Source organism: Stegostoma tigrinum, chromosome 1 (assembly GCF_030684315.1).
Source record: "Stegostoma tigrinum isolate sSteTig4 chromosome 1, sSteTig4.hap1, whole genome shotgun sequence".
Taxonomy (NCBI): domain Eukaryota; kingdom Metazoa; phylum Chordata; class Chondrichthyes; order Orectolobiformes; family Stegostomatidae; genus Stegostoma; species Stegostoma tigrinum.
In genome coordinates, this window is record NC_081354.1 from 51,902,739 (window position 1) to 51,923,255 (window position 20,517).

The window sequence follows — 20,517 nt, forward strand, 5'->3', positions numbered from 1 at the left end:
GTAATATTAAACAAGACCATCCAAATTAGGCAGTAACAAAACCAAAACTGATCAAATAGAGATTATAGTCAGCTTGTGTAAAATTATGAACAATTTGATAAAGATCTATCTTTTGACTGCACAATTACTTAATATTAACATAGTTTGAGTTTTCTCCAGGAATACTGTCATTTCATTAAGTAGAGAATAATCTCACCGATTTTCATGGAGGTGCATGCAACGCACAGTGGAGGTATGACCATAGAGTGTGTGAATACATTCACCAGAATCTGCATTCCATACTTTCAATGTTCGGTCAGTGGATCCGCTTATAATGATATTGCCTCTCATCTGGGATGACCAGACACCACCCGTATGTCCTACTAATGTTCTTAAACACTGCAAATAAATGGCAAAATAACAAAAAACAGTAACTGTTACTGAAAACACAATGCTCCCAATATATGCCCATTCCACGAATTTCTCTGTCCCCTTTAGACTAAGCTTTTGTCTTGCCAAGTCATGTTGTTTGACTTCCATCTCTTTGGAGTTCAAGCCTTTTTTAAAAATAGTCCATTTCCCTTTCTTTTATTCTTTCTTGTTTCTCTTCTCTTTCCATTTCTCTTCTTTCATGTCACTTCTTTCTAATTAAACCTTAGCCAATTCAAATGGAGACATCAATTTCAGGCCCTCCATTTAATTCTAAATAATGGACAATTTCTTTAAAAAATCTTGCTTTACAAAATCCTGCTTTTATTTTTACCTGTAATTTATCCACCAACTCACCTTAGACAAAAATTTCAAATAATTCACTGTTACAGATTCTACTTTCAAAAAAAGTCTTAGTGACAGTCAAGGTCATTTTAAAATTTCAAACAATATCCTTCACAAAATCTTATCATTTTAATGTTCAGTATCTCTATATACTTTTTAAAGATTTACAGATCCCTCTTAATTTAATACATTTTAATACTGCAAACTCTCCTTTATTCTGATCCCATCTGATAGCAATATTGGAGAATAAGAAAAAAAACAATGCTACAGAGTTTGTTAGATTTTTGTGACCACCTTACTTTGAGGTCAGCGGTGATGTTGTCACAGTTCCTGATCAATTGATCAATTTTGTTGTAAGAGCAATGCCTAGGTTTTGAGGTAGGGTCATTAAACTGAAACATTTAGGGAAATAGGATTATGGATTAAGACTCGGTCATTTTGATCTTTTGAGCCTTCTCAATCATTCAGTAACTCCATGACTGGTTGTGGTCCCATCTCCTTTTTCCTGACTGCACACTATAAACTATCTCCCTGGTCTATCAAAAACCTAACTCAGCACTGAATTAAAAAAAATTACTATTTCTAAGGAAGAAAATTCCACATACTAATGACCCTCAGAGAAAATAAAAATCCCCCTATTTGTCTTAAAAAGGAGACCTCTTATTCTTAAACCATATCCTCGTTTAGATCTCCTGCACAGTGGAAATATCTTTTGGTTTCACCATACCTAGGCCAGCTCAACACCTTACGTACTTCAATAAGATCAATTCTTATTATAGTCAGAGTCATACAGCATGGAAGCACAGCATTCAGTCCAACTAGTTCATGCTGACCATGTTCTCAAACCAAATTAGTTCCTCTTGCTTGCATTTGGCCTATATCCCACCAAACCATTCCTAATTGTGTACTTACTCAAATATCTTTTAAGCCTTCTACCTGTACCTGCATCCACCATTTCCTCTGGCATTTCATTCCACATATGAATCACCCTCTGTGTGAAAAAACTGTCCGTCAGGTCCTTTTTAAATCTTTCTCCTATTACCTTATACCTATGCCCTCTAGTTTTGAACTCATCCACCCTAGGGAAAAGGCCTTTGATATTGACCTTATCTATGCTCCTCATGACTTTATAAACCTCAATAAGGTCATCTCTCAACCTCCTATGCTCCAGTGGAAAAAAAGTGCCTGACTATCATTATAACTCAAACCCTCCATTCTTGGCAACATCCTGGTGAATCTTTTCTGAACCCTCTCCAATTTATTAATATCCTTCCTGTAGCAAGGCGACCAGAGCTGTAGACAGTATTCCAGAACAGGTCTCACCAATGTCCTGCACAATCTCAACTATGACATCTCAACTCCTGTACTCAAACATCTGAGCAATGAAGGCAAATGTGCTAATGCCTTCATCACCACCCTATCTACCAATGACATAAATTTCAAAGAATTATGTAACCTGAACCCCTAGGTGTCTCTGTTCAACAAGACTATCCAGGACCCTACCACTAATTGAATAAGTTCTGTCCTTGTTCACTTTACCAAAATGCAATACCTAGCATTTATCCAAATTAAACTCCATCTGCCACTCCTCAGCCCATTGATCTGGGTCGCTTTATAATCTTAGGTAATCTTCTTCACTGTCCACCAGTTTTGGTGTCATCCACAAACGTATTAACCACATCTCCTAAATTCTCATCCAAATCATTTATATGAAATGACAAACAAAAGTTGACTGATCTCTATGGAACACTGCTGGTGACAGGCCTCCAGTCCAGAAAATATCCTCCACCTCCATCCTCTGTCTCCTACTGTTAAGCCAATTTCATAGCCAACTGGTAAGCTCTCCCTGAATCTCATGTGATGTAATTTTATTAATTAGTCTACCATGCAGAATCTTGTCAAAAACTTTAGTGAAGGCCATGCAAATAACGTATACTGCTCTAAATTCTATACTCCTAAATTCAAACAACATATAGACCTAATTTAACTGTTCTTCACAAGTTAATTTTTTAATGTGAGGAATGACCCTTCTTGAATCATTTCTAAATTGATTGGATTTTTTTGCAAATAAGGAGACCAAATCTATACACATTACTTCTAATGTGGCCTCACAATCAGTCTGTGCAGCTCCACTAATCAGCTTACTTTTAGACTCTGTTCACTGTAAAAAACTCAATATTCCATTTGCTTTCTGAATCACTTGCTCTACCCGCATACTAACTTTATGTGATTCATAAAGCAGGACATCTTGATTCCTCCACACCATCGAGTTCTGCAGCCTCGCCTTACAGATACTTATCCTATCCTATTCTTCTTTCTGCTGAAGTGGACAAATTACCAAAACCATATTCCATCTTCCTTAACTTTTGCAGACCCTCCACCTCCTCTTGAAAAACTTATTTTCCTAACTAACCTGATGTCATTGGCAAATTTTGCTATCAAATGTTTTGGTTCCTCAAAATGCTGAAAGGCTGTTTCTCTTCACAGATGCTGTCTGAACTGCTAACCACTTCTAACATGTAACATTTTTACTTGCAGAACTCTTTATTTTATATTACTAACATTTTGGAGAAATTTGTCTGATCCAGACCTCTGCTTTCTCATTCAGGTCACATAAGAGTTATGGTTTCTATTGCCTGTTGTGACATCTCCCTTACCCTAACGTGGATGCTGCAATAAATACAATGCCAATCTACACCCCATCACTCATTATAGCTGCAAATTAAATCCCCATGGGTGCAAGTTTGGCACATTGCCAAAATGACCATTTCTCCCATCTATGGAAGCTTTCAATTTGATTCCATTGACATCACAACCAAACCGACTAGACCACACCACAGAAGCTATTTCATAGTGGAAGTTTTAGTTGACATTTGCTCTCATCTCAGGGCTATAGTATGAACTTTAGAATCCTTGCTACTGTAGTGATCATAACAAGGTCAGCCTGGTGGACCTCAGAATATGAATTCCCTGACTAGGGCTGTCCTAGCTGACAGACATAAACTGGACTGTCAGAGGTTCCGAAATAGTAGGAACTGCAGATGCTGGAGAATCTGAGATAACATGGTGTAGAGCTGGATGAAGGAGTGGCACGGTGGCTCAGTGGTTAGCACTGCACCACGGACCCAGGTTCGATTCCAGCCTCGGGCGACTGTCTGTGTAGAGTTTGCACATTTTCCCCGTGTCTGTGTGGGTTTCCTCCAGGTGCTCCTGCTTCCTCTCTCAGTCCAAAGATGTACGGGTTAGGTGGATTGGCCCTGCTAAATTGCCTGTTGTGTTCAGCGGTGCGTGGGTTATAGGGGGATGCTTCAAGGGGCAGTGTAGACTTGTTGGGCTGAAGGGCCTCTTGCCATACTGTAGGTAATCTAATCTAATCTAAACACAGCAGGCCAAGCAGCATTTGAGGAGCAGGAACGCTGGTGTTTTGGGCCTAGAGGTCTAGGCCCAAAACGTCAGCCTTCCTGCTCGGCCTGTCAGAGGTTCTGTTCACTCTGACAGCTGGCTCTGGGGAAGTGGGATCAGTGTCAAGGACTTGCCACATGTAAGTAAAGGGTGACTCGGTGATCAGACACTGGCCACAACTACCAGTAATTGATCAAATCAGCAAAATTAACAAACAGCAGTACCCTGATACATTCAAAACTTTCTCTTCTAAGAACTGCCAAAATTGAATGTCATGTGCAGTGCTTTGACACTATCTTTTTGATAGAGTGAAGTTGTTGCAGTATATTTCCAGGTGTAATTAATGTTGACTGGCAATCAGGCACAGAAAGCCTTTTGAATCTGCCAGGCAGAAATCAAATCAGGAATTTACCGTGTTGACCAATCCCAGGAATCAGTTGACCGACGTACTATACTGCTGCGAAGGATTAATTTCAAAATGAGGTTTTAATTTTCTAAATTTTTAGATCATCATTTCATTAATTCTCAGATGTTTTACTGAAATACTCTCTCTCATTCAACTCAGAGCATCAACAAATTCTTTGAAGGCCTGTAGTGAGATTATTTAAAATCACTTTATTCTCTTTTTCATTTCATTATTTTATCCCAATCCTGTTCCTTTCATTCTTGGCAAACTTTATTGCAGTATTTTGTTTACTATTAGCCTTCAGGTCAATTGGCTCAAATGCACTATGACTATCAATTAATACATTTCAATTTAACAACAGATTTGGAATTGGCAAGTGTACTGATTGAAGGAAGATACTGCAGGTTCAGAACAAAGGTGGTGAAAGCACTACTGTAAAATGTGTTCAACATCTGGGTTTTACAAAAGACAAAAATATACTTTGAATTTATTTTAGACAAGAGGAGGGTAATGGAAACAGAATCATTAACGAGGTTGCAAAATGTTGAACAGAAGTGTCCTTTTGCTTCACCTACATTTTTCTTTGACAGATAGGGTGTGGTCACTTAGTTACAAGTAACTGGAAAAAACTAAATTTCTGAAAGTAGAATAGGTCAAATTGCTATTCTGATTTTAACTTTTATTTTTCTAAATAACTTCCTTTTGATAAACTCAGGTTCAGGAAAGATCACGAAGCATAAGAGAAATAGGAATTCAGCCCATTGAGTCTGCTATGCCATTCAATTAAATCATGACAGATCTGAATATCATCAACTCCACTTCCCTACATTTTCCTCATAAACCTTAATCTACCTAATGATTAGAAGTCTCAGTCTTGAAGATAGTTAAAAACCCAGCCCTGACAGCCCGCTACTTTAAGGAACTCCACAGACTAACTGCTGTCAAAAGAGGCAAATTCTTCTCTATCTCTGTCTTAAATGGGTGACCCTTAACCTGAGTTTACACTCTCTGGTTCTAGAGTCTCCCACAAAAGGAAGCAACCTTTGTCTGCAACCTAAGAATCTTACATATGGAGCTGGAAAAGCACAGCAGGTCAGACAGCATCCAAGGAGCAGGGAAGTCAACATTTCAGGCGAGATGGCTTCAGCCCGAAATTTTGACCTCCCTGCTCCTCGGATGCTGTCTGACCTGCTGTGCTTTTCCAGCTCCACATATGTGGACTCTAGCTTCCAGCCTCCAATGTCAGTATATCTTTCCTGAGATAGGGAAGTGTTTTCTGTTTTCAGCATGTGTGATCTAACTACTGTCTTGTATAGTTTATATTCCATTCCATTTGAAACGAGGCCAACGATCCATTTGTTTTCCCTACTACCTGTTCAATTTGGATGCCCATTCACTTGACCTGTCTATATCCTCTGCAGATTGTGCGTGTCATCCTTACTACTGGTTTTCCCAGCTACTTTTGTGTCACCCACAAACCTGGTGATAGTATATTCATTTCCCTCATCCAACTCATTCATATATATTATAAATAATTGGGGCCCCAACACTGATCTGCAGCCATCTCTAGTTGCGATCCAAAGGATACAATCAGTCTATTTTGGATCTGGCGATGTGTACTATGTCCAGTTTTATCAGAGTAAAAGATCCGCAAGGATAAATTCAGCATACTACAGTAGAATTGAGCATTCAGTTTGAGGAGGAGGAACGTGGGTTGAAGAAACAAAGTTTAAATAAGGGTATTTACAAAGGAATGAGGGCAGAGCTGACTGGAGTGGAACAGGAAAGGAGTTTAGCAGCAAAGACAGTTGAGGAGCAATGACAGACATTTAAGTTCAAAGCTCATAGTAAAACTAAATCCTACTGAGGAAGAATGATTCTAGGAAGGGGATAAGCCAATCATGATAAACCAGGGAGTTAAGAGTAGCATCAGATATAAAGAAAATAGAATGTGACAAATGTTAATGGTAAATTAGAGGCTTGAGGAAGTTTTAAAAGCCAACAAAAGATGACCCGAAGAAATGCAGAAGATAAATTTTGAGAGTAAACTTGTAAGTAATATCAAGATAGACAGTAAGACCTTCTCGAGAAATCTAAAAAAAGGGAGGGGTCAAACTGAATATAGACCCCTTAGAGAATGCAGCCAGGAAATGAACTGAGGATTTGAATAAATACTTTGCATCTGCCTACACAGTAGAAGATGCTAATAATATTCCAAAATTATTAAATAATTAAGGGGGGAAACTAAGAAAACAAAATAAATACACTATCACTAGAGAAGAATCTGCTAGGAAAACTAATGGGGTTAGATTAGTGCTGGGGCCACAATTATTTACAATATATCCTAATGACATGAATGTATTACAGTCAAGTTTGCAAGTGAGGTAAAACTAGGTGGGAAGACAAGTGATGAGGATGACACAAGGAGACTGCAGAGAGATAGAAAAAGGTTAAGCCAGTGGATAAAAACTTGGCAGGTGAAATTTAACATATGAAAATATGAGGTTATGCATTTTGGGTGGTAAGAACAGAAGAGCTGATTGTTATTAAATGGAGAAAGACAGCAGAAAGCAACAGCACAGAGGAATTTGGGAATCCTCATGCATGAATCACAAAACGTTAGCAGCCAAATTTAGTGCATAATAAAGGCAGCAAATGGAATGTTGTCCTTTATTTTAAATGAAATAGAAGACTGAAGTAGAGAGATTTTGTTAGAACAATACAAGGCAGTAGTCAGACCACACCTGAAATACTGAGAACAGTTTTGGTCCTTTAATCTAAGGCAAGATATACTGGCATCGGAAGCAGTTTTGAAAAAAAATTCACTAGATTGGTACCAGATATGGAATGACTGTCTTACAGGGAGAAGTCAAGTAACAGGAGCCCTGGAATTTAGGAAAATGAGAGATGATATTATTGAAACATGCAAGATTCTAAGGGAGTTTGACAGGGAGATGTTCACAGGTTGTTTCCCCTTGTGGGAGAGTTAAGGCATAATCTCAGAATAAAGGGCTGCCTTGTTAAGACAGCGACGAGGAGGAATTTCTTAACTCAAGAGTGTGGGGAATCTGTCAAATTCTTTACTGCAGAGGACTGATGAGGCTGTATTGTTGAGTATGTTCAAGGCTGAGACAGGGAGATTTTTAATCAGTAAAGGAATCAAGGATTATGGGGAAAGCTAGATAAGTGGAGTTGAGAGTTATCAGATCAGCTATGCTCCCAATGAATGGTAGAGGAGACTTGGTAAGCTGAATGGCCGGCTTCTGCTCCTGTGCCTTATACTGCTCTTTTTTTAAAAACACGCCTTCATTACCTCTCAATTTATGATCTGTCTTGTGGAACAGCAACTTGAGAGAGTCATCAGGATATGGCTGAAACTGAAGAAACTCACCTTTCCTGTAACAGCTGACCACACTTTCAGTGTGTTGTCATCAGAACCACTGACAATTCGGTTACCACAGAATTGTAGGCACGTGATCACATGATCATCATGACCTTTCAGCACCTGCTGAGAAAGAATATCAGAAATATCAAAGAATACCACTCAGAGCTAGGGCAAATTTAGATCAACCGTCTCTTGTTACAAAAATAATACTTCCACTATTCTACATACTTCACTACTGAAACAGCAGGGTTCTATGAGCACCAGTTTCTGCAATATCCAGGCAAAGTTAAAATTTTCAGATGGAAGTCTGACAATTAGTCTTAAGAGATTAATTGATTGTAGCTATATCCAGTTCAGTTCTCACCAAATCTGCACTCATGGTTCCTAGAGAATACATCATTCCACAACACACACAAATGGATATATGATTAATCATATTCAGCAACTCTACCCCAACAAACAAAACCAGACAGAATTAAGCCAATTCTAGTACTTTGACTGCAATTGTGTTACACAATCAGACTGAACCATGGAGATTCCAGGCTTGCATGCCTCAGGTAATTTCTTTTCTCCTTTATACATTTTTATAAAATGAGTCACTAAAATAGGGTTTCTTCTTGCATTACGACAAACTGCAGTTTTCAAGTGATTTTTACCAAATGATTTTGGTAAATCAAAATTTACCATCTGTTTCATCAACATTTTATACTCTATTTATAGAAAGTATTATACAGTAAGTGATTCTTCCCAAAGTTTCAACTTCTAAATTCTTGTTTAGACAGTACCTTTGGCGTCTTTAGATCTCCACAGCGCCAGTTAGTATCTATTCTGTGCTGTCGGATATAAGCACTTTTCCAAGGGCTGTGTGCAAAGCCTGGTTTGATCACTTTTCTCCTTTTGATATATACAGGTTCATCAATTCCTGGAGAAGGAGAGAGTTCATGTACTTTTAAGAAGTTGTTTATCACAATTCTTCAAATAAGAACAATCACAGGTTTGCCTTTCAAAGAAAAATAAATTGGCACTAATTCTACATGTGCATTTTATGGAATGCTTCTTTCATTTTGTTTCTTCCTCACTACTACTTTCTAATCAAAGTAAAAGGAACACTCGTTATAAAGCTGTGAATGCTAAACAAAGCTTTTTCCAATGCCCTCACCTTCCTCTTTACATTTTTCTCTCCAAAGTAGGTTGTCTTCAGCCAGTATTCTCCAATAGCGGCAGGTCTGTGCTGCCTGCAGCAGGTCCTTAGGATCCAGGAATGACAGAACATACAGGGCGAGCTGCATCACGTGCAAGTTGAAAATAATTCATTATTTCTTTTCCACAATGGGAAAGATTTCTTTCAAATACAAAAGCTACAAATTAGAATTAAAAATAAACAGTGAACAAAAGCTGAAACAAAGAAAACTACTGGAGAAACTCAACAGGTTTGACCAAATCTATGGAGACAGAAACAGAGCTAATATTTTGAGTCCAAAATTCCTCTTCTTAAAAACTGAAAATATTACAAAATGGTATTTTTCATGCTTCTGATAAAGATGGAGGAGTGGAGAGGGGAATAAGTGGCTTGGAGACCCAGTGCACAAGTCAAAGGATTGCTAATTGTGGTGAAACTCTACTGTTATTCTGGGAAGGACAGGAATGGGTGTGGCAGTTGAGATGCAGGTGAGATCCTGGTCAACCACAGTGGAGAGAGAATCTCCAGTTGAGGAAAAAAAATTCTATTGGAGTCACTTGATGGAAGGTGGCATGATCAGAATAGAATTGAAGAAGATGGATAAACTGGGAGAATGGAATGGAACTCTTGCAGGAGGTAGGGTGTGAGGAAGTATACTGATCCTGGATACTTCCCTTATACAACAGGCTTGCACAGAAACTTTGCTATCTAGGAAGGAATGTGTAAATTAGTGTAAATAAATCGGGCCTCCATGGCAGTAACCTCCTGATGCTGACCATTCACTGGGTCAAGTTCTGAACCTGGTGTGAAAGCAGACTCCTTCCCCGCCCCTGCCTCGGTATTAGTAAGAAAATTGTTAATGTTTTCTTCACTGGTTGGTGACGGTGCTATCTCATCTCTTGTGGGTAGAATTACCACTAGCATAGTAGCATTTTTCTCCCTGCCATTAGTTTATAAAGAATATGATGGGAGATCATTCTTTAGATGGCCATTTTATTTAATTAAGTAAATTTTATTAATGGCATTTTCTACCAATAATGGCGATGATTTTATTTTCTTTTTGATCATTCTGTGGAAAGCCTGTAATGATCATGACCACCTGTATGGCTGTCTGCAGATCTTGTAGATGTTCTACCTATTTTTGAAGACTTGATCTTTTTCTTTGTCTTCTAACATGTGTTGCAAATACAACTGAGATACCCTTTCTGACAGGAATGCTCTAGTCCAGAAAACCTGCTCGCAGCTCACTTCTTAAATTTAAAGCAAAATCTCCAAATGTGCTGCAACTACCACAGACTTGTGCTTTTAGTTAAAATGCAATGTAGTATTGATCCAGTTGAGGCTAATTTGTGGATTGAAGTGTGGTTGGGAGCTTAACTACTTACAAATTTGAATGTAAAATGTAACTATTTAAAATTCAATGTAAAGTACTACTGTACCAAATAATTTACCTTTTAAAATTCTTGCATATGCAGTAATGGACAAGCATATGGACGTACATGGAATAGCGTAGGTTAGATGGGCTTGAGATCGGTATGACAGTTCGGCACAACATCGAGGGCTGAAGGGCCTGTACTGTGCTATAATGTTCTATGTTCTAATTTGATTAGCATTGCTTATGTAACTGCCAATGCTCCATTAAGCAGTTAGTTAAAATATTCATTAAACTTCAGAACACTAGTTTTTCAGAGCACCTCACCTCTTTTGGAAGCAGTGATATGAAATCTCGTTGGAACTGGGGTTCTATAACTTGCATCATGTGCTTTACTTGAGTAGGTTCACAACTGTCAATCAATTCATCCAATGCAAGTAATCTTTCTGGTCCACTCCAACTCTGAAACAAAAACAACATGTAAGTGAAATCATTGTTGGGGATGGTATCCCATTCACAAACATGAGCATCCAATCCCAAATCCATCAACAGAATGACTGCAAAGTACTCTATCTGCAAGATGCACTGTGGCAGCTCTCAAGACCCCTCCACTATCGCCTTCCAAGCCTTTGATCACCACCACCTAGAAGGATGACAGCATCAGATGCACAGAAACAGCACTACCTTCAAATATCCCTCCAAGCCACACACCTTAATTATCTGGAACTATATCATTGTATTGCACCAGGTCAAAATCCTGGAATTCCATTTCCAACAGCTGTATAGATGTACTTAAAGGTCAAGGGTTGTAGATGTACTCAATAGCAATTAGGAATTGGGCAATAAACATCAGATGTGCACATGGATGGTGAGCTTATGAATGAATGAAAACGGTGTTTCAATGGCCATCTTTTCACTGTTTTCATCTGGGAAACAGGAGGCTGTGAACAATTACTAGCAATTTGTGAGACAAGTGAAGATAACAACTTAATTAAGGTTAGAGAGACATGAGAAAAGCAGATTGAGAATTGAACTTTTTGATGCTGTTGTACAAATGAATGTTATCCTGCTTGAAGGAACAATAAAATGAGATTGGATTGCAAAAGACCAAGTAATTAAAGAAAATTCCCTGCTTTTCTTTTGAACAGAGCACTGGGAGAACATAATAATCTGCTGTGGAAGGGTGTCTAACTGCATGTCATTAGAGGTATCATTGTACATTTGAGTTTTTAATATTTTTCGTACAAAGTTGCGTATGTGCAGTTGGTAATAGACAGTTTTATTATGTTAATTAACAGTGGCAGAGTGGTTGACTGACAGTAATGAGGATTTATCACATTGAACCAAATAGGACAAGTCTTAGCCAGCTATCCTAAATTTACTGTGTACCAACCATACCAATATCACAACTTCATGCCATCTTTCGATGGCAAGGCAACAGCAAGATGCCGTTTTTCAAAGTTTATGATAGAATGGTACACCTCAGATAGAACATTTGGATTTCTGCATTTAACCTCATCACTGCCTTTGTCTGAAGCTGCTGAAATATTTGTAATTAATGATTATCTTGACAGCAATTTAAGAGCCAGAAGCCAAGAAAAACACCAGAAGGATGTAGTGACTTGCAAAGTGAACAAATGAAAGCAATAAAATTAAAGGTCAAAATAAAATGCAAATTAATGGTAAATGAGCACCCATGTAAAATAAGGTGACAAAGAAAAACAGCAAAGTCTACAAACTGAAGCAAGAATGTAGGGAATTGTTAAAAAGGGGCCAGCAAAAGAAGACAAGGATATGAAAAATAAGGATCAGGCATTGCCTTACAAATCAGTTTGGGAAATGTCGACTAAATCGACCACACATACGTGCATAAATGCTTATGATGTGGAGGCGAAGAAGTTACCCTCCTCTCTCCGGACCAACCTCAGGGAATCTCTCTCCCACTGCAAACTCTCCTCTCTACCTATCTTGTTTTCTCTCCATCTTCGGTCCGCCTCCCCCTCTCTCCCTATTTATTCCAGTTCCCTCTCCCCATCCCCCTCTGAAGAAGGGTCTGGGCCCGAAACGTCAGCTTTTGTGCTTCTGAGATGCTGCTTGGCCTGTTGTGTTCGTCCAGCTCCACACTTTGTCATCATCATCTCTGACTGGTTTACTGTGCGCTCGTGCTTTATGCACTACAGTAAGATCTTTCAAAGAACAAGTTTTAAACTGACCTTAGCAGTCCACATCTCAAAACAATCCACATAACGTCTTTGATCAGAGATAATGGGAACGGCAGATGCTGGAGAATCTGAGATAACAAAGTATAGAGCTGGATGAACACAGCAGGCCAATCAGCATCTTAGAAGTACAAAAGCTGATATTTAGGCCCGAAACGTCGGCTTCTGTGCTCCTAAGATGCTGCTTGGCCTACTGTGTTCATCCAGCTCTACATTTTGTTATCTCACATAACATCTTTAATATCTTTTCAAAATAGAGCACTTTATAGATAGAACATTTAAAAAAGTTCACAGACTTCCATTAAATCTACACTATTGCTAAGCCAGTTATAAAAGTTTGTTTTGAAATTGCTAATGGTTATATGTATGACTGGAAACTGGAATAATTTTATGCTATATTTTCCCCCGAAACTGCATCCTACAACCTTTCCTACTCCATTAGATTGTTATAATCTAAAACAAGCTGGTTGAGTTTCCAATTGCTTAAAAGGGGCGTGCAACATTGTCAGAGGGACCTGTTGACACTACCATGGCACATTAGCAGCCTGAATCCATATACTTAAAGCAACAAACCTGCGGCGCAGTAAAGGATGCCAGGTTCAGGTGGAATTAAAATCCTTGTTCAACAGTGATAAAACTTTCATTCAAATCAATGTCATTATATGATTTATGAAAACAAGAACAATCTTCGAGAAATAAAAACTAGATACAACTGTAAGATGATTCAGCGATCAAAAGAAAGCAATGCTGAATTTCAAATGCACAAAATAAGTTGTACAGTTTGGAACTAAAGCTCCTAAAGTAATTATTCAAGTTGCAGTAAATGCTAACTCATGTCTTGTGGTATTCATGATTAGCTCAGAGTACTGTGATAAACTTTTTTGGTATTCCAGCTTTTTCTTTTAATGCCATTTCTGGTTGACTACAGCTCCAGGTAATTTTAGGTTGTTTGTACATTGACAGTTACCATAAGTTCTAACTTTTTAAAACTGATGGCTTTGTATCTGTGTCAAATTGTGGCTTATATATGAATATTTACTGAACAGCAGGTATGTTGTTAATTATAGAAAATAGCCTATGGCACTGTATAAGGTAAACAAGTAGGAACACAGGAACAAGAGTATTCCATTTAGTCTACTCAATAATATCATGGCTGATCTAATTAAGGGGCCACACAGGCTAATGGGAGAGCTGGCAACAAATAACTGAGTCGTAGAAGGGAGTTATCAGCTAGTTGTAAAGTTCCTTGAGCAACCACTTTGATTCCTCATGGAGCTGTGGATTGGCACAGAGCACATATATCATCATTGCTGCCAAAATAATGGGTTGTTATCCAGCATGATGTTCTGAACATGGCATACATGAACTGCACAATGGGTAGCAACTTTTGAGTGGTGAGTTACCATTGAGACATGGCTGCTGCAAAGCTACATGTTCGCTTGATGGTTTTCATGAATAGGAAGTCTCCCACCTTGGCAAAGCCACATGCATGCTCCCTCAATCCTTTCAATGAACGGACAGGCAATGAAGTCCATTCTTCTGTCATACAGACTATCACCTCTGATAATACAAAACATATGATGTACAAAATACATGGCAAACTGTAAGATATTAGCTACGTCACCAGTTCCATCCGGGATGGATCCAATTTAAAAAAATAACTGGGTCACAGTCAACATCGTGGCAAAAGGTAGCACAACCCTCCTCCTGCTGAGGTTGCAGGCATGCTTCCTAGATGTGGTAGAGTCTTTTCACCATCACCTTGATGAAATGCAACACTGAATACACTACTACTGACTGTGAAGTCAAAGTAGTCCTGGAAGACTCTCAGTGGATGAAACATCCTGTTGACAGCTCCTCTTTCCTCTCTTTTGCCAGAAGTTTTTAAATCTCTGTTACCTATTCTCCAAACTCAATTTACACTGTGAAGGGGTGCTATGTTACAGCTCTCAACTTGAGTGACACTCTCAGCTCTTGCAGCAGCAAATGCTTCACACATGCAGCACCACTCACTACAGACTTTACCAACTGTTGTAAACTTCTCCAAATAATCAGTACTTGTTCATTTGCAGCAGCAAGTGATAAATACCCAATTCTCAAGCTGTTCATAATTCTTCTTTAGGTGAAGGGGTATCGAGTTGCTGAGCACATTTGGTGCATGTTTAAGAGAGATGACTGACATTGGTGAATCTCAGGCATCAGATCAGGGGTGGACACTGACGAGGATCACAATTTGTCTCTCCTGCATATCTCTGTAATTGGTTGAAGACATGACAAATCGTAATGTCATTGAAAGTTTCAGAAGCACACTGCATTTAAATGCATCTGACATCTATACTAAACTGTTACATCTAGACTGGACATCTGAAGGTTAAAAAAACCAGGTTGTGCACCACAATTCTGCTGGAAACCCTGGATGAATACTTTAAATAGCTTTTTACTCTATTTGCTGAATCTACAGAAGATAATTGGGAGAATGACTGAAGAAATTCTAACTTGAGATCTGACACTCATTGCTATGTTGCCGATAAACTGTTTACTAACCATTTAAAAAACAACTCCATGACATACGGGCATTGTTGGCAGTATCAACATCTATTGTTCATTTGTAGTTTCCTCCATTACGGTCGTCAGCCATCTTTTTGAACTAGTACAGTCCATGTGGTGTGGATAATCAGTGCTATTAAGCAGGGAATTCCAAGATTTGACTCAACAGCAGTGAAGGAGAGGAATTACAGTTCCAAGTCACAATAGGATTATAACATTCTTCCAAGGAGTGAAGATGGCAGGTTTTGTAGATGCCTGTATCGCAGCCAGGAGAATTGCTGCAGTACATTTTGTATATGGTATACGCTACAATCACAAAGCACCAGTGTTGGATGGAGTGAATGCTTAAGGTCATAGATGTCATTCTGGCTGTTTTGTCTTGGGTGGTGTTGTGATTAATGTGTACTACAGGAGCCATATTTCTCAATCACATTCTTGATTTGTGCTTCGTAGGTAGAGAACTGGCTTCAGGGAATCAGGAGTTAGGTTGTTTTTTGTATATAGAATATGTAATCTCTGACTTACGTTCGAAGCCACAGCATTTATATGGTTGGTTCAGTTATGTTTCCAGTCAAAGATGCCTCCGGGATGTTTACGGTGTGGAAGAGGAGGTGATCAGACAATTTCTTATGGGAATTGGTTGTCTGGGAGTTGCAAGATCAAATGTGTCACACTTATCAGCCAAATCTTTATGTTTGTCTGGTCTTGCTGCCTGTGGGCACAGGCTCCTTTATTATTTGAGGAATGTAAATAAAACATCACAACCTGAACCTTATTGATGGAAGAAAGGCAATTGAGAAAATAAGTAAAAGTGGTTGGAACTGGGACACTACTGAGGAGGTTCTGCCTTGAGGTTAGGAGCTATGTGATGAAATGCTCAATGTATTACTGTTACGGTAGAATCAAACCTCATCAGGGCTAGAAACTAATCATTGAGATGGCTCTCTAATCATTTAGAAGTAAACTACTATTCAATAAGGGAATATTGACAAATGTTTCAATCTTTAAATAGTATGGTTATGTTCATTAATTCATGTGCTGCAGCATTGGAATAGGTCCAAAGTATTCAAGAATGGGAGATGAGAGTGATGGTCCAAAGTGTGGGAGACCCTGACTTCTGAGGCCATTTAGATCAAGGTCATAATTCTTAACCACCCAAGAGAACGATTCCTTAATAAGGAGCCTTAGGAGGAAGGACAATTTTCACTGGATTAGCAGGATCAATCCATTTGGAGAGGAAGGACAGTTGGAGAATGAAGTCTAATTGTTTTTCGGCTCTATCTGGATTGGACATCTCTCCCATTCCTCTCCATAATTACTTTGCCATTGGTCAACTTCCTGTCACAACTCAGCAACAGCTTCTTTGGGCCCACCATTCTGTTTCTCATTATTTTTTGGTTACAGTCCTTAATTAAACTCAGATTCCTCAGAAGGAATGAGACAGGAAAAAAATAGAGAATATGGAAATCGCGAAGAAAAAGCAATATTTGCAACTTCACAGAAGATGATACAAAGAAGATGACAAAACTTGTCAAAACAATGATTTATTAAGAATGGTAATGATAATTATCAGCAAAGACAAAGTATTAGTGAAATTAATCAGCCAAAAAGTTGACAATTTCCCAAGACTTGGTGACCTAGATTTTAACATTTTAAAGGAAGTCACTTCACAGGTTCTGGATAAATAGTGGGGGATCTTCCAGAATTCCCTAGATTCTACAATGGTACTTGTAGACTGGAAGGTAGCAAAGATAACCTGCTCTTCCAGGCAGCAGAAAGTGAGCAGACAGAGTAAATAGACCAGTTAGCCTGACATCAGCCATTGGTAAAATGTGAGTCGATTAGGAGCATGGGCACAATCTGACTGTGGAGGCTCAGTCATAGAAATTGATAAAACTCTACATATTAAAAATGTTATGAGATACAGGGACTGTGCAGGAAAAAAAAGGTGTCAATGTAGAAGATCAATCATTATCTCAGTGAATGGCCCAGCAAGCTCAAAAGCTAAATAGACTACTTCTGTAAGAGATAATAGGAACTGCAGATGCTGGAGAATCCGAGATAACAAGGTGTAGAGCTAGATGAACACCTGCTCCTATGATGCTGCTTGGCCTGCTGTGTTCATCCAGCTCTACACCTTGTTATCTCTAGCTACTTCTGCCCCATTTCTTTTGTTCTTATGGGGGGAAAAAAAAAATCACACAATCTAATTCAGCAGAACCAGGACAGATTTATGGAAGGAAACTGCGTTTCATACACCATACAGAGTATTTTTGAGGGTCTAACTGTGGCACAGATGACAGGAACCAGCAATTGTTGTATATTTGGATTTTCACAAAAGGCTGCAAAGGGATATACATAGATTAAGTAGTTGTCAGTAAAACAATGACAGATAAAGCATACTGTATATAAGCATCCTACTATCTCTGTATATAAGCATAAAATGATCAACTTTGATATAATGGAAAAGCAGGTTTTATTTTAAATTAAGAGAGCTTAAGAAATGTTGGACAGAGGGATCTGGGACTCCTTATAGATACGATGGAGAGAGTCAACATAGATAGCGCTTCAGTAAAAGATACTTCCTTGAAGCTTTTCATTGTGCACAATCAAGATGTATCACAAGAATATAAATGTAAAATGAAAACAACATTTATATTGCAGAAGAGAGTGCTGATTGTTTGACAAGTGAACTCTGATAGATAGAGATATTGCCAGAGAATCCATCAATTAATTATGACTGACAGTAAACTGCCCAACATTATTTAACTCTTGAACCAGGTAGGTTAATTCTGAATGATCAATGCATTACCCTGAGGAATTACCAAAGAGAGGTAGCTGTCACCTGTTTTTGTTTAGCTGAAACAGGTGCAGTATGTGCACCTGTCCTTTCTTTCTGCAAAGAACAGAGCCTTGCGCATTGCTGAGTGTAACTTCCAGGACACAATGCTGCACTAAGTCCAACTATCATAAATTAGTTGTCAGCCTCATTGTTTGCATGTTCAGGACTCTACAGAAAATTCTGTCAAATCTTGGAATTGCATCTAATATGGGTTTTGCAAGTGTGTTTTGGTTGGGAATGGTAGTACCTTGCTGGTCACAAATAGCCAAAGGGATATACTGCTTGATATGATCTTCCAGTCCTTGGAACATATGACCTACGGATGTGATATCACATCAACACAAAGAACATTCTTGTCATGAAAATCTTCCAGTCTGCCTCAGATAAAGGTAGGGTATCTCAAAAGTCACAGCAACAGCTGAAGCTAGCTGTTTCACACTGTAATGCAGCACAAGTGATGCTCAACTAACAGAATGCTTTTATCAAGCCATAAAAGATGTTTGCCTAATCATCCAAATAGGTGATGTGGTGTACGAATTTCAGTGCTAGTGTGATGGCAGATATGTAAGCTATACATCCCAAAGACTGTAGAATTGTGTCAAACAAGCATGTCCCTTTTGACAATTGCACAGTTCGCAACTGGAAAATTTACACAGCATCCAATGGTAGGTGAGAGTCCAAAATCTAACAAGATTTCATGAAAATCCTGAATGTGAGAAGAATTAAGCTGACATCAATTTACGACAGTCACTTCATCTCACTATGTTGCACACTTGCATGCACTGGAAGCTAACTATATTGATAAACAAGTCAGTCCCTGTTCTTTGCAGGCAGAAAGAGTATGTTCACACACTATACCTGTTTTAACTCAACAAAATAGGTGTCAGTTACTGTCTGGTTTATTTCAGGGCAATGCATTGACCAATCAGCCTGCCTGCTTAAAACGTAAACAAAGACTTGCAGTTAATTGTCAGTCATAATCAACTAGCACCGTTCCTGCGGCAATGTCTTTACCATAGTCCACGTGCCAACCAATCTGCACTCTCTTCTCATGTAAAATCCATATGGTTTTCCCTATGGATTAGCATTCTTGTGAATTGTAGTGATGAGTGCAAGGTGACAAACTTCAACAAAATGTCTTTTACCCCCAATATACTACCAAACAACTAAGAAATTAAGTAATCAGTTGAGATGACAATATTGTATGTTATAGACTTTGTTGAGAGGAATTAATAGTATGCATAGTTTTGGTTTCCTTACCTAGGACAGATCTACTTAATTTGGAGCAGGTTCACCAGACTGCTTCCCAGAAAGACCTGCTATATGAGCAAAGATTGAGTTGAATACGTCCATTGTGTCTAGAATTCAGAAGAATGAGGTGATCCCATTGAAACATGCAAGATTCTTTGAAGGTTGACCAGACAGATGCTGGGAGGCTATTTTCCTGAGTTGGACTGTCCAGAAATAGAGGTTATTATCTTGGGAAATGGGTGTACTATTTCAGACAGAGATTAATAAACCTATTCATTCCAAAGTTTGTGAATTTTAAAATGATCTATCTTGGAAGGTTGTGGATTTTTAGTTATTGAGTCAATTCAGCACTGACACTGATTATGTATTCGAGAGATCAAGATATTTGGGATATGGCCTTGCTAGTTCTTAATGTTGTGTGAGCTTGTAGAGGCATATAATTGGCTCTGTGGAGGCTTGCTGGTTTATTTACAACAGTTAGACGGGCGATTAGAACTGTAAATTTCCTCATCAGCATGCCTTGATACTGCCTCATATAATTCATTTACGTATTAGAAACTAAAGCGGCACAAAGAAATTAAGCTTAAACGATAGCATTTACAGCACTGCTATAAAACATTTATTTGACAAGGTATTTTTGAAAGTTTTTGAAAATCTTATACCCTTGGCCCCAATCTAATATGAACACTTGCTTAACTCACTGATGTCTAATTGATTGAAATAGTATTGATTTACTGCTTGGAATATGCCTTAAAATTGAAAATGCTGCACCAATATCTGGTGAACTAGATGATCAGAAACAAACATTGTGTTGGAGGGCTATGCTGCATTTCATACAAATTATTCACAGAGTTTCAACTAATTTTACATATGTAATTTGAAATCAAACACAGATTTTACAAGACATGTATCATATGTGTTACTTATTCCAGGGATAGTTACACAAAAAGTCAGTAAAATTTGCATTTGACTTCAAAGTACGTGTGTATGGATTGAATTTTATCCAGTGTCATGAGGGGTCATTTGTGTTATGATAGCTCTTATGTTTGGTTCCATGTCTGCAACTATAGTTTATTTATTGCTGATGTCACAGTGAGATTAATTTTCTCAGCAAAAGCTGGGAATAATTTATTAAATTTTTAAAAAAAATCAAATAATAC

The 20,517-nt window shown here is 38.4% G+C and overlaps 1 protein-coding gene across 9 annotated transcripts in view; it reads right to left on the reverse strand.

Moving 5' to 3' along the window:
• Positions 1-20,517, reverse strand: part of fbxw7 (F-box and WD repeat domain containing 7) — a 327,970-nt gene that overhangs the window by 13,781 nt on the left and 293,672 nt on the right. For 8 of the 9 annotated variants that reach the window (XM_059645310.1, XM_059645305.1, XM_059645295.1 and 5 more), the window contains 5 exons: positions 10,826-10,960; positions 9,106-9,229; positions 8,732-8,868; positions 7,953-8,069; positions 197-378 (listed from right to left, as the gene is read on the reverse strand). In XM_059645310.1, coding sequence (XP_059501293.1) covers positions 197-378; positions 7,953-8,069; positions 8,732-8,868; positions 9,106-9,229; positions 10,826-10,960 — 695 coding nt within the window. The remainder of the gene's footprint in view (positions 1-196; positions 379-7,952; positions 8,070-8,731; positions 8,869-9,105; positions 9,230-10,825; positions 10,961-20,517) is intronic. The other variant, XM_059645290.1, reaches the window with a different exon arrangement.